General features: G+C 49.0%; 1 protein-coding gene across 14 annotated transcripts in view; it reads left to right on the top strand.

The window, feature by feature from the left end:
• Positions 1-15279, top strand: part of CCDC57 (coiled-coil domain containing 57) — a 110515-nt gene that overhangs the window by 13323 nt on the left and 81913 nt on the right. For 12 of the 14 annotated variants that reach the window (XM_005221096.5, XM_005221100.5, XM_024980976.2 and 9 more), the window contains exons 2-4: positions 323-737; positions 5802-5910; positions 14836-14937. In XM_005221096.5, coding sequence (XP_005221153.2) covers positions 323-737; positions 5802-5910; positions 14836-14937 — 626 coding nt within the window. Of the gene's footprint in view, positions 1-322; positions 738-5801; positions 5911-14835; positions 14938-15279 lie in introns of those variants that run through there. The other 2 variants (XM_024980973.2, XM_059878604.1) reach the window with 2 other exon arrangements.

The following is a 15279-nucleotide window of genomic DNA, read 5'->3' on the forward strand; positions in this document are numbered from 1 at the left end:
TCTAAGTGAGCAAACAACATTCCCCGTCTTTCCTTCTCTTCCCTCTGTGATCCTGCACTTCCTGTGTGTTCCCTCTGCTGCAGGGTGAGGAGAGGGTAGAAAGAGCCTTTGGAGTCTGGGTCTGTGTGCCCTTGCCCTGCTGGACCCTAAAGGAGCTGCCTTTGGCTCTCCAGAATTCAGGGTGTGACCAGATGGCTGGTAGCTAGTCAGAGCATCCTCCTGCCTTAGTGGCAGCAGGCACTAAGGTGGGGATCTGAGGTGGGCGTTGTGGAGCACAGGTTTCCTAGCAGTGAACCCAGTGCCCGCCTTCTCTTTGCTGCAGTTGCTGACATGATGCCCCCACCCTCAGAGCAGGACCTGAACGCCCTGCTGGCTCGCAAGGAGGAGGAGTGGCGAGCGCTGCAGGCCCAGCGCACCCAAATGCAGGAGGTGGCCCTGCAGGACACACAGCGCCGACTGGAGGAGGCTCAGGGGAAGCTGCGGCACCTGCGGGAGGACTTCATCTACAACCTGCAGGTGCTGGAGGAGCGGGACCGGGAGCTGGAGCGTTACGATGCCGCGTTCGCCCAGGCCCGAGGGCTGGAGGAGGCCAGGCAGGCCGAGGTGAGCGAGCTCAAGATCGAGGTGGCCAAGCTGAAGCAGGCGCTGGCCAGTGAGGCCCAGCAGCTGGAGGACCTGCAGCAGCAGTACCAGCAGAGGCTGCAGGAACACCGCCTGGAGCTGGAGCGGGTCCACAGGTGAGGGCCAGCGGACCCCACGCCCCTGCCCTCCATGGGCCTCCTTCCCCACAGGGCTGCCCGGCTCCCACCTGCTCAGTGTTTGTCACAGGAAGGCAGGCAAGGCCATACCTGGATGTTTTTTTCTGGGTCCCAGTGCAGCTGAAATTAGTGGAGATTGGTTTAACTATTTGAAATTTTTTCCATGAGTTACAAATCTGAATTATTGTAATAAAACATATTTGAGCTTATAATTACAGTAAGTCCCCTACATATGAATGATACTCTGTTCTGAGGGCCTGTTTGTAAGTCCGACAAAGTTAGTCCAGGTACAGCTGGTAACTCGTCAGAGCATCCTCCTGCCTTGGTGGCAGCAGGCACTTAGGTGGGGATCTGAGGTGGGCTCTGAGTACTGTAATTGGTTTATAGTACTTTCCACACAAATAATACATAAAAAACAAAAATAAAACATTAAAAAAATTTTATTGTAGTATAGTTGTTTTATAGTGTTAGTTTCTACTGTACAGCAAAGTGAATACGTGTGTGTGTGTGTATATACATATAATTTTTTTAATTTCCTTCCCGTTTAGGGTACCACAGAGCTCTGAGTAGGGTTCCCTGTGTTATACAGTAGGCTCTCACTAGATATCTTATACGTAGTATCAGTAGTGTATATACAGCAATCCCAGTCTCCCAATTCACCCTGCTCCCTCAGCTTTCCTCCTTGGCATTCATATGTTTGTTCTCTACGTCTGTGTCTCTATTTCAGCTTTGCAAATAAAATCATTTTTACCATTTTTCTAGATTCCACATATAATGTTAATATATGTTACTTGCCTTCCCGTTTCTGACTTATTTCACTCTGTGTTACAGTCCCTAGGTCCATCCACGTCTCTACAAATGACCCAATGTCATTCATTTTTATGGCTGAGTAATATTACACTGTATATACGTACCACTTCTTTATCTGTTTCTCTGGCGTTTTTTTGCTTGGTTGGTTTTTTGTCGTTTTAAAACTTTTTTACTTTTTAGCTGCACCATGCAGCATTGTGGAACTTTAGTTCCCCAATCAGGGATTGAACCCGCACCCCCTGCATTGGAAGCGTAGAGTCTTCATCACTGGACCACCAGCGAAGTCTCTGCCTCTTCCTCTGTTGAAGGACATTTAGGTTGCTTCTGTGTCCTGACTATTGTAAATAGTATTGCAATGAACATTGGGGTGCATGTGTCTTTTTTGAATTATGTTTTTCTCTGGGTATATGCCCAGTAGTGAGATTGCTGGGCCATATGGTAGTTCTATTTTTAGTTTCTTAAGGAATCTCCATATTGTTCTCCGTAGTGGCTCTATTAATTTACATTTCCCCCAACAGTTCAGGAAGGTTCCCTTTTCTTCATACCCTCTCCAGCATTTATTGTCATGGATTTTTGATGATGGTCTTCTGACCAGTGTGAAGTGATACCTCATCGTAGTTCTGATTTGCATTTTTCTAATAATTAGAGATTTTTTAACATCTTTTCTTCATGTGTTTGTTGGTCACTTGTGTGTCTTCTTTGGGGAAATGTCTATTTAAGTCTTCTGCCATTTATTTTTGATTTCTGAGCTGCATGAACTATTTGTGTATTTTGGAGACTAATATTTTGTCAGTTGCTTTGTTTGTAAATACTGGCTCCCATTCTGAGGGTAGTCTTTTCATCTTGTTTATGGTTTCTCTTGCCACTATTATTCAAAATAGTTTTGAAAGTCCTGGCCATGGTAATCAGAGAAGAAAAAAAAATAAAAGGAATCCAAATTGGAAAAGAAGAAATTAAACTGTCACTGTCTGCAGATGACATGATACTCTACATAGTAGTAGCAGCAGTTTAGTCGCTAAGTCGTGTCCGACTCTTGCGACCCCATGGACTGTAGCCCGCCAGGCTTTTCTGTCCATGTGATTCTCCAGGCAAGAATACTGGAGTGGATTGCCATTTCCTTCTCCAGGGGATCTTCCCGACCCAGGAATTGAACCGGGGTCTCCTGCACTGCAAGCAGATTCTTTACCAACTGAGCTACGAGTGAAACCCAATACTCTACATAGAAAATCCTAAAGATGCCACCAGGAAACTACTAATAGCTAATCAATGAATTTAATAAAGTTGCAGAATACAAAATTAATACTCTATAACCTTTTGCATTCTTATACACTAACAACAAAAGATCAGAAAGAAAAATCAAGGAAATAATCCCATTTACTGTTGCAACAAAAAGAAGAAAATATCTCAGAATCAACCTACCTAAGGAGGCAAAAGACCCATATGTACTAAACTACAAGATAGTGATTAAAGAATTCAAAGATGACACAAACAGATGGAGAGATATACCATGTTCTTGGATTGGAAGAGTCAATATTATGAAAATGACTATACCACTCAAAGCTATCTACAGATTCAATGCAATCCCTGTAAAATTACCAATGGCATTTTTCACAGAACTAGAATAGCAACAGCAACAAAAAAAAAATGACAATTTGTATAGAAGCATAAAAGGCCCTGGATAGTCAAAGCAGTCTTGAGAAAGAGAAATAAAGCTGAATCAAGCTGTCTGACTTCAGACTGTACTGCAAAGCTACAATAATGAAGAATCTATAGTGCTAGCACAAAAACAGAAATAGAGATCTGTGGAGTAGGATCAAAAGGCCAGAGATAAACCCATGCACCTATGGTCACCTAACCTATGACAAAGGAGTCAAGATTTTTGATGGTAGCCATTCTGACCAGTGTGAGATGATACCTCATTATAGTTTTCATATGCGTTTTTCTGATAATTAGTGATTTTGAGCATCTTGAGAGTCCCTTGGACTGCAAGGAGATCCAACCAGTCCATTCTGAAGGAGATCAGCCCTGGGATTTCTTTGGAAGGAATGATACTAAAGCTGAAACTCCAGTACTTGGCCACCTTATGTGAAGAGTTGACTCATTGGAAAAGACTCTGATGCTGGGAGGGATTGGGGGCAGGAGGAGAAGGGGACGACAGAGGATGAGATGGCTGGATGGTATCACTGACTCGATGGACGTGAGTCTGAGTGAACTCTGGGAGTTGGTGATGGACAGGGAGGCCTGGCGTGCTGCGATTCATGGGGTCGCAAAGAGTTGGACACGACTGAGCGACTGATCTGATCTGATACAATGGAGAAAAGATAACCTCTTCAATAAGTGGTGCTGGGAAAACTGGACAGCTACATGTAAAAGAATGAAATTAAAACACTCCGTAATACCATACACAAAAATAAACTGAAAATGGATTAAAGACCTAAATGTAAGGCCAGACACTATAAAACTCTTACAGGAAACATAGGCAGAACACTCTGACATAAATTGCCACGATCTCTTTTTTAAAAATATTTATTTATTTAATTTTGTCTGAGCTAGGTCTTCTTTTCTGCGAGGGCTTTTCTCTAGTTGTGAGCGGGGGCTATTCTCTAGTTGCGGTGCTCAGGCTTCTCATTCTGGTAGCTTCTCTTGTTGAAGAGCATGAGATCTTAGACCCGAGGGCTTCAATATAGTTGCAGCTCTCAGGCCTAGAGCACAGGCTCAATAGTTGTGACACCCGGGCACACATGCTTCAAGGCATGTGGGATCGTAGTTCCCTTACCAGGGATTGAACCCACATCTCCTGCATTGCAAGACAGATTCTTAACCACTGGATCATCAGGGAAGTCCCAGAAAACATTTTTAATCTTACAGTACAGTACCAGCCACATCATCACTGCTGCTTTTACGTTCGATTCTGGACATCCTGGGCTTGAAATAAAGATACTGTACTGCTGTGCTCTATACAGTACCGTAAAGTACCCGAAAGCGCAGCCACATGTAGAGGACGCACACACGTGACAGAGTATGCCAGGCACATGGACCAGCTTCTGTGGTTGGACTTGCTACCTGGCTCATCTTGGAAAGTTCGCCTCCAGAAGGTTTGTATGTAGGGGACTTACTGTTTTAATGATGTGAAATATATATTAAATCTGAAACTAAGAGCTGACTTGAGGCGGGTCGACTGAGACCCTGAAGCTGTTGTCAGGCCCATGGGCTCCGCTCACGACGAGAAAGGACAGGCCTCAGCTGCATGCTCTGCTGCAGCCTTGACGAGCTTTATATTGTTTGGTGAAGTGTCTCCCCAGAACTTCTGCTCATTCTTTTTTTACCAAATTTGGGACATTTTCAACCATTATTTCTTCAAGTACATTGTTGGCTCCACCCTCTTTTTCCTCCATCCTGGGACTGCAGAAGAACAGTGTGAACGCTGCATCTTCTGTTACCATCCCACAGGGCTCTGAGGCTCCGCTCATTTTTTCAGCATATTTCTTTCTGTTATCAGGTCAGGTAACTTTCGTCATCCTCTGGCTCTTTTCTGTAACATGTTCATTCTGCCTTTTTGGTTGTTGTTGTTCATTCTGCCTTTGAGCCCAACTAGAATGTCCTTTGTTTCAGTTATTGTACTTCTTAGTTCTCAAGTTTCCATTTGCTTCTTTGTTATATTTTCTTTTTCTTTTCTGAGAGTTTCTGTTTTCCGTTTGTCCCAAGGCTGTGTGAAATTGCTTGTCAGAGCGTTTTTATGATGGCTGCTTTAAAATCCTTGTTAGATCATATCAGCATCTGTGTCATCTTGGTGTTAGCATCTATGGATTGTGTGTTCTCATTCAAGTGGAGAGTTCCTGTTTGTTGGTATGATCAGTGACTTTTGTGCTCCTTTTTTCCTTTTTGGCCACACTGCTCGGCATGTGGGATCTTCATTCCTCAAACAAAGAATAAAAACCTGTGCCCCCTACAGTGGAAGCAGAGAGTCCTAGTGGCTGGACTTCCAGGGAGTCCTGGTATGACTGTTGACTTTTGACTGTATCCTGAACACTTGTGGATTGTCCTGAGAGCCTGGATCCCACGTTATGTTCTCCTCTGCAGATCCTGTCTGGATCCTGCCAAAGCCACTCTTGGAAAGAAGCAGCATTACCTGTCACCTCACGTTTGCAAAGGAAGCCCTGCAAATGTGTAGTTTGGAGACTGTTCAGTGTGACTTTTCTTAACGCTGAGCTTTTTTTGTTTTTTTTTACATAGTGACAGGAACAATGAGCTGGATCAGCAGCGGGAGCAGTATGGGACCCTGAAGTGGAAGCTGGAGAGGAGGCTCAAGGAGCTGGACGGCGAACTTGGCCTGCAGCGGCAGGTAGGGTGGGGGATCCGCTTCTTCCTCAGGACCGTTGTTTTCTTGGTTCTATAGTATCAGCCTGGGGTCACAAGTTTCCACTTTTTGGTGATCTGTGGCGAAATGTGTCAGGGTATCTAAATCTTCCTCTGTGGTAACTCCCCCAGAATTCTCTTTCCTTGGGAATGAATAAACATTTCATCCTTTATTTGTTTGAGAAAGAAGTATTATGAAGTCAGAGTTATTTACTGTGGAAGAGAGCTGGGAACTCAAATTGTGATAATTGTATTTCTTTCAACAAGCAATAAATGACCCTAAGTTTAAATATAGCTGTGTCAACTGACAGGAGACACTTAAACCTGTCTCCGAAATTTCTCCTCGTTGTCCCTGAAGCTCAGCCTCCACATCCGAGAGACTTCGCTATGCTGGAGTTTGGGTGAAGGACATCCTTCACACTTGGGGCTGAGTCCGGCAGGGCTGCGTGTGTGCAGCGACATGGGTCCCCTTGTTCGCCTTCCAGGATGTACCGAGCTTGTGTTGTCGCAGCAGTGGCAGGTGTTTATGGAAACTGCCACATGTAGCTCCTCGTGCACGCGTGTGAATTTATCTGCTCAATACAACAGAGACACCATTTTGTTCTGCATTTTGCAAATAGGGAACCAAGGTCGAGACATTAAGTAACCTGCCCAAGATCCCCCTCAGTAAATCGAGGAGCCGTAATTTGAGTCGAAGACACTTCCAGCGTGTGAAGTCTTAGGCACTGTCCTCCTGCCCTGGGTTAGCGACTCACGACTTATTTTTAGACTTGTGTCTGCGATTTTGGAGAGGAGCTGGAGCTGGAAGCCAGCCTGGCTGTGTCCCCACCTCTGCCCTCCTTGGAGTGATAGTGACTGAGTGATCTGGGGTGATCCGACCTTGGACCCTGGTCTCCCGGTGGATGTGCCACGGGGCAGATATGAACTTTGTGCCTGCCTGTGCTGGCCTATCCTTTCTTGGCACTGGGGTCAGCAGTTCTCAAGGAGGGCAGACCGATCAGCTGGTGGACTGAGGCCTGAGTGTCGGGCCCTCCATCCCATAGCATGGCGTCAGTACCCTGAGATAGGACAGCATCCTGATGAGCTGTGCCCATCGGAATGGAAGATACCTGTGGACGCAAATGTCCTTATGACCGAGCTTTCGGGCCTGGCCGCATCTATTAACCACCGCTGGCGCAGGAGGAGCCCCTGTCCTTTCCTTCCCCTCTGGAAGCTTGAATTTCATTGTCCACAATGATGCCATCACTCAAAACATTCTGTAGAGCTTTTGACATTTCCTGCAGAGGACTTTCCTTTGGAGTCCTTGAGGACCTAAGAACTTTGTCTCTTATGGGTGGGTTTGACTTTGGGAAACATCCGAGGTCACTGGGGGCTGAGCTGGGCGATCAAGAGACCAGCTGTGACTCATCTAGGTCATGAGGTTTCCTCAGGTGGTGTCAGAGTCTCCTCCAGAGAGGAGTTTCAGAAGGGCTCCAGGTGGCGGTGGAATCATCCCTATTAGCAGGGCAGTCAGTGGCACATGGAGGCGGCGGTGGCCCTGGTGGGTGTTGTGGTCACTGGGCTGGGTCTCTGGATGACTTTCCAGCTTGTCCACACTCAAAGAAGTCCTTACTGTGAGTCAGGCTTGTTCAGGCTTTGAAACCCCTTGTCCACAAGGAAAGCCCCTTCAGATGTGCGTTTTCATACCAGCCCTGTCTCTTGCAGGAAGGAAACTTGACGTCTGGACTCTCCAGCTGTAGGCTTTGTCCAGGGCTGCTGCTGGGAACCTGGGCAGCCTTTGCTGTCTAGTGTAGTTCAGGGCCAGCTGGGGCCCATGCCAGCCTTGGGGCTCTATTGCCCGTGCCCGACCCTGTGACTGAAGGAAGGGTATTATGTGCTTATCGGCTTTGTGGCTTCCTTTGGACTGGTTTTTGTCTCCTTTTTCTGAAGATCTTTGTGCTCTTTACTGACTTGTCAAAGATAGAATTGATTCAATGGTAAAAAAAAAAAGAATTGATTCAATGGTAATGTTGATTATTACCTTGAGGAAAGAAATGTAAGACGACGGGAGCTGAGTTAGTCTGTTTAATGTTTATTATGTCTGCAAGTTGTAGACTGTGGACTTGTTTTTTCATTATTGGTTAGCAGTCCCAGGATTAGAAGCCTCTAGAGGAGAAACAATGACTTATTGATGTATTCATTCATTTAACAAAGAGATTTCACCAGGCACGTTCCTGGGCTCTGGGGTTAGGGCTGAGCACTAGCCCCACCTGCCCTGGGAGTGAGCTGGCCCTCGTCGGGGATGCAGTGAGCACCTGAACAGTATAGTCTCTGGCTTTAGCATCCTGGGGTCATCACCTGTGTGACACGGGCAGGGTGGGGTGGAACTGTCTTTTAATAGGCAAGTCAGGGCACCCTGAGAAGAGGACTTGTGAGCCCAGGTCTGCAGGTAGCAACAGAATTCAGGTTCAAGGAGACTGAGGTGAGGGCTATGATGGCCTCCCAGGCCTTCATGAGAATGACCTTTGCTCCAGGTGAGGTGAGAAACTCTTGGGGGCTTGTGAGCCAAGTCAAGTCTTTAAAAGAGCCTCTTCTGTGGGGTTGAGGACAGACTGTGGAGCTGGGGAGGCAGGGAGACACAAGAGGGCTGCTGCAGCCCTAGGTGAGAGGTGGGGGACTTGAGCCACTGACAGGTTCTGGATACACCTACACAGCAGAGCCAGCGGACACGCTGATAGATCAGATGGGGTGAGAGGCGGGCACCAAGGACATGCCTGCTTTGGGGCTGAGTGCCTGGCGGGACGACTTGCCATGTATTGAGATGGGGGAACTGCACAGGAAGGATGGGGAGGGCGCTTGGTTGGGCTGTGTACAAGGAGGTGGCTCCTGGGCTCCCAGGAAGACACACTGGGAGGTCAGGGCGGAGGGGGGTGGTCACAAGGTACAGAGCTGGAAGCTTGGGGCTTCCCCAGAGGGTGGCTGTAGACAGAGGAGCCAGCTGTCCAGGCTGAACCTTGAATTCAAGAACAGAGAAGTTTAGGGGACATCATCACAGGGCAGGGGTATGGCTTGGGGACTAGCAGGAGAGGGGCCCCCAGGAACAAGAGCGGAAGGTGGTCAGAAGGCAGGCCTGAGCCCCTTACCTCTGGGTTGAAGTGGGGATGGGGAGTGCAATGGGTTTCTTGTTTCCTCACCAAGGACCCTAAGTGCTTACCTACTGGTCTGGGCCAGGTTCTGCCTGTGTGTGGGCTTCCTGCCCCCTGGTGGCCATAGCCTGCACAACTTTGAGCTGAAACCAAAGGCTTCAGTATTTTGTAGTGTTAGCAGTCAAAGTAATGCTCAAACTTCTCCAAGCCAGGCTTCAACAGAACGTGAACCGTGAACTTCCAGATGTTCAAGCTGAATTTAGAAAAGGCAGAGGAACCAGAGATCAAATTGCCAACATCCGTTGGATCATTGAAAAAGCAAGAGAGTTCCAGAAAAACATTTACTTCTGCTTTATTGACTACGCCAAAGCCTTTGACTTTGTGGATCACAACAAATTGTGAAAATTCTTAAAGAGATGGGAATACCAGATCACCTTACCTGCCTCCTGAGAAATCTGTATGCAGGTCAAGAAGCAACAGTTAGAACTGGACATGGAACAAGAGACTGGTTCCAAATTGGGAAAGGGGTATGTCAGGCTGTATATTGTTACCCTGCTTATTTAACTTATATGCAGAGTACATCATGCGAAATGCTGGGCTGGATGAAGCACAAGCTGGAATCAAGACTGCCGGGAGAAATATCAATAACCTCAGATATGCAGATGACACCACCCTTATGGCAGAAAGCGAAAAGGAACTCAAAAGCCTCTTGATGAAAGTGAAAGAGGAGAGTGAAAAAGTTGACTTAAAACTCAACATTCAGAAAACTAAGATCATGGCATCTGGTCCCATCACTTCATGGCAAATAGATGGGGAAACAATGGAAATAGTGACTTCATTTTTGGGGGCTCCAAAATCACTGCAGATGGTGACTGCAGCCATGAAATTAAAAGACATTTGCTCCTTGGAAGAAAAGTTATGATCAACCTAGACAGCTTATTAAAAAGCAGAGACATTACTTTGGCGAACAAGGTCCATTTAGTCAAAGCTATGGTTTTTCCAGTAGTCATGTATGGATGTGAGAGTTGGACTATAAAGAAGGCTGACCGCCAAAGAATTGGTGTTTTCGAACTGTGGTGTTGGAGAAGACTCTTGAGAGTCCCTTGGACTTCAAGGAGATTGAGCCAGTCGATCCTAAAGGAAATCAGTCCTAAATATTCATTGAAAGGACTGATGCTGAAGCTCATACTCCAATACTGTGGCCACCTGAGGTGAAGAACTGACTCATTTGAAAAGACACTGATGCTGGGAAAGATTGAAGGCGGGAGGAGATGGGGACAACAGAGGATGAAATGGTTCGATGGCATCACTGACTTGATGGACATGAATTTGAGCAAGTTCTGGGAGTAGGTAATGGATAGGGAGGCCTGGTGTGCTGCAGCCCATATGGTCACAAAAAGTCGGACGTGACTGAGCTACTGAACTGAACTGAGCATTCAGTCTCAATGATTTTCATATTCTGATCCCAACAAGGGTTACTTGTGTGACCCCCTTAAACTTCATCTGGCTTCTCAAGGGATTTAAAAAATGTATATTTTCAATTGTACCACGCAGTGTCTCTGAGGCCCCCAGCCTCGACTTTCAGAGGAGGGGAGGGAGCCTGCCACGCATTTATCTCAGGAAGAGGCAGAGACACACCCGTTCTTGCCTGCATGCTCTGGCTGGGCTCAGCCTCCCTTGACCCTTTCCTTTGGGTAACTGAGTCTGTCCAGCTCTCTTCAAAAGCAGAGCCCTTGTTACTCGGTCAGAAACCTGGAATCCTGCTAGTGTGCTGCGCTTTTCACGCACTGTGCTTTGCACGTGCTGTGCTGGCCGGGCTCAGCCTGTCCTCACAGCTCCTCCATGGGCTGGGCCTCCTGTCTTCCCGCTCCGTGTTAACCTGTGCTCACCCTAACGACGGGTGTCAGGTAAAGTCACTGTGAGGTTTTAGGCCAGGAGAGGTGGTTAGATTCAGACTAACTCCAGGACATGCATTTCAGTTTGACTCTGTCCCTCACTGTGATTTGTGCGTCTATATCCAGACCTCCTATTCAAAGGCCACATCAGCCATGCATGTCTGCTCTCCTGACACTGCTGGAGACAGGACTGTAAAGGATTAAGGACAGTGAGAACCCATAGCAGTGGCAGGAGCAGGAGAAGGGCCTCAGCACCCGGATGGGCCTGCGCCTTCCCCGGGGCGGCATAGCAGGGGGAGGGGACCTGTGGGAGACACACCCCGTGGACCTACAGACTCAGATCTTAGGCCCCAGGATGTTGAGGGCCATGCATGTGCAGGTGGAAGTCTGTCTGGGGCCACGAACCCCCGCTCACATGCAGATGGACGGCCCAGCAGCCGGGGAAGTGCCCTTCCCCAGGCAGAAGCTCAGCACAAATTTCCTGAAATAAATCGAATCACTCATGGGGAGAAGGAAGGCAGCAGTGTGGGCCCAAGTGCCTGCTGCGTAGGTCTAAGCTTAGGGAGACAGCACCCTCAGTCAGCTCTGCCAAGATTGGCTTCATTAAGCAGTCATTTCCTACAGTCCACGCAACCATATTGTGTGCAGTTCGACAGGTTTAACACAGCCAAGGTAACAGGGTAACAGCCAAGACAGAACTTTACTGCCACCCAAAGTTCTGTGTGCCTCTCTGCGATCAGGGAGCAGCGCCCCCGGCCCTGATCCCACCAGCCTGCTGCCTTCCACTTGCAGTGAGAACTGGCTTTTCAGAGTCCTGTGAGAACAGAGCCTCGAGCTGTTTCCCCTTTTTGTCTGGCTTCCCCCTCGCCGTGCGGTGTCTGAGGCGCACGGACGTCGTGTGGTTGGCGGCTGTTCCTTCTCGGTGCCTGCTGGTGCTGTGTGTTGCGTGGAGGTGCCAGTATGTTTCCATTCTCTGTCAGCTCATTCTTTGGACGCTTAGGTCTTTTCAGTTTGGAGCCAGTTTGAATAAGGCTGCTGTGAGCATTCTTGGCTGTCTTTGAATGGACACAGGCTCCACGACCAGGAGTGCAACTTCTGGGACGCGTACTACGTAACTTTTGAGAAACTGCTGAGCTGTCCTTTAGGATGGTTATAGGGTCACATCCCACCAGCTGCAGACTAGAGTTCTGGTCACTTCCCGTCCTCGCTCGCACTTAGTGTTGTTAGTCTTTCCCTTTTTAGTAGTCTAGTGGGTGTGTACCTGGGGATTGAATGCGATTATCCTTGATGATCAGAGTTTAAGCATCTATTAACGTGCTTATTGGCCATTCATATATCCTTATGAAGTGTCTGTTCAGCTTTTTTGTACTTAAAAAAAAAATTGGGTTGTCTTCCTAGTATTGATTTGTGAGTTCTTCATGTGTACTCCAGAAATAAGTCCTTAAGTATATATTTTTTTGAATATTTTCTCCCGTTCTGTGCCTTACCTTTTCCTTTTTGTAAGTCTTAATTTCAACATCCTAGTGAACTATTTCGGAGAAGGCGATGGTACCCCACTCCAGTACTCTTGCCTGGAAAATCCCATGGATGGAGGAGCCTGGTAGGCTGCATGCAGTCCATGGGGTCGCTGAGAGTCAGACACGACTGAGCGACTTCACTTTCACTTTTCACTTTCATGCATTGGAGAAGGAAATGGCAACCCACTCCAGTGTTCTTGCCTGGAGAATCCCAGGGACGGGGGAGCCTGGTGGATGCCGCCTATGGGGTTGCACAGAGTCGGACACGACTGAAGTGACTTAGCAGCAGCAGTGAACTATTTATTGCCTCATTCCTGGCAATAAATAAAGGAGTGTGTAACTGAGGCAGGATTACAAGACAGAGAAATGCCAGCAACCCAAGAAGAGGCCCAGAGGAACAGGGAAGGTGATTCCTGAAGCCCACCATTGTGTGATCAGCGGGGCAGCAGGGTGGGCCCCGTGGGCCACCCGTGCTAGGCTTGCCCGTGCGTGGCATCTGGTTGTCCGAGTTGGGCTAGTTTTCTGCACGGGTGGCTCTGGTGCCGAAGCCTCCCAGGCCCCACAGGCGGTGCCAGTGATACTGCAACTCTCATCAGCCTGGTCCCGGAGGATGGGTCCGGAGAATAGCTGCCTTCCTGCTTCTGGGGCAGAGGCTGGCTATTTCCCTCCTCCCCACAGGGCTCTTCCTTTGTCCCTCCCCTGAGGTGAGAGTTCGAGCCTGCAGGGGGTGGTGGGGTGGGGAGGTCAGTACCCCCAGGAATGTATTTTTCATCCATAACTCAGATGCTAGGAGGAAGGGCCAATCAGAACAAGAAAGAATTTTGACAATTACAAGTACATATAAAGGAATAAATTCAGAAGATAGAAAAAAGACACATAAAGTCCAACAGAAGATAAGAGACATGGAAGATAAGTCCAGAATTCATCTAACAATATAAATTCCAGAAACATACAGCAAAGAACGGGAAGGGATCAGATTGTCAAGTGAACGGTGCAGTTGCTTCTTGGGGTGGGGACTTCAGACTGAAACCCCTACCCCACCAGAGCCATGAACGAAAGTGTGTCAGAGAAACAAAGAGGAGATGCTACAAACATCCACAAAACCTATAAGGCAAAGCCTGGCCCCAGCTCCTCTGCCGCAGCTTGGGATAGGCTTGAAAAGGCCTTCAGCGCTGTGGGGCCAGATGTCAGGCCAGAGCCCTGGAGTGTGAGGGTGTGGATGCCTCAGACTAGGCAGCTGCCTCTCAGGAGGTTACTGGAGTGTAACTACTGAGCGAGCTCTGAGCAGCACCTGTGGGTCAGGGCTGAGGGGTCAACCTGTAGCTGCCTCTGTTTCCCTTCTGAGTTTAGAACTTTGAGAACCAAGAGATGGAGGGAGTGGAGAAGGCTGCCGGGAGGAGGGACTGAGCTGGGCGGGCTCCCTGGATCCCCAGGACGGGGTGGCTCCAGTCACAGGGCCCAGCTGGCAGCCTCACATGGAACCCATGAGCCTGAGTGAGGTGGAGCAGGGGGTGGCTCCTGCTCCCATAACTGGGAGAAGGCCTACTGGGGCCGGGGATCCTGGGACTCTCACCCTGATGCGAGCTCTTGAGGCAGGGAGGAGGCTCCTTTCCTGCAAGAGTACACGGAGAGAGGGGAAGAGGGCATCAAGGGATCCTGGGGATCACCTGGGGAGCTGTGAAGGGCAGGCCTGGATACCGGCTGTGGGGCAGCCCAGGGAGAGGAACGCCAGGAGGGGAAAGAATCATACCGTGGGGTGTGTCCTGGGAAGCAGACACCACTCGGGAAACAGGAGAGCACCAGAGGAGTGGCGGGAGAAGGGGAGGAGGGGAAATGAAAACTCAGAAAAACAATGATGTGGGAACCATCATAATTGTTCACTGTTGGGTGTGCAGTGAATCACTAGTATAATAATTTAGGGACTTTTGGATTCAGCCCGTGAGTGAGGCATTCACAGAGCCAGGGGGTGGAGCCATGACCCTGGGTTGGGGAGTGGGGTGGGACTGCTCAGGAACCCGGCAGGCAGCATGGAGGACTGATGGGGAAGAATGGCATTTTTTTTAGAGACATAGACGGAACCAACAGCTTAACTGCTCGGAGGGGTGGTTCTGGGTTCACCGGCCTCTGCTAACCTTTCCTTGTGGGTTTGCTAGCTGCTCTGTCTGGGCAGAGCAAAACCCCACAGGATCACGGAGAAAACAGACAAACCCACGCCCGGGGTGAAAACACAGGCTCTCTGATGCCCTTCAGCCTCGGTCCCACCGTTGACCGCATCCTCCATGAGGCCCTCTGTATCCCTCCCACCCTCAGCGAGCCTGTGGACCTCTGCCAGCCCCACTGTGCTCCTTTCGCCAGCAGCCCTTTTCTGTTCCAGGAGCTGCTCCAGGAGTTTGAGTCTGAAATGCAGAAGCGGGAGCACGAGTTCCGCCTGCGGGCCGATAGCATGAGCAGTGTTGTCCTGGCGCACGAACTCAAGGTAGCGGGCCCCTCGGACTGTAACTGTGTCCTCGGCATAAGTGGGAAGGCCCTGGCCAGTTAGGGTTCACACCAAGGCCTCCCTCTCTCTTTGTACGTGGGCTGGGGTCTTTACCATGCAGGTGACATGCTTGCCACCGTGCCCGCTAGGGCTCTAGCCCAGAGTGATGGCCACTCTGCCCACCAGGAGGAGCACCGGTGCCACTAGTCTGGGTCTGGTTACTCTGACTTTGAGGAAGGGCCTCCCCCAGGAGAAACCGCCATCCCGCAAACTCTGTCCTTGGCCTGTGAAATCCCGTGACAGCTCAGGAGGGGCCTGTGAGGAGGTGTCACTCGCCCCCTA

Source organism: Bos taurus, chromosome 19 (genome assembly GCF_002263795.3).
Source record: "Bos taurus isolate L1 Dominette 01449 registration number 42190680 breed Hereford chromosome 19, ARS-UCD2.0, whole genome shotgun sequence".
Lineage (NCBI taxonomy): Eukaryota > Metazoa > Chordata > Mammalia > Artiodactyla > Bovidae > Bos > Bos taurus.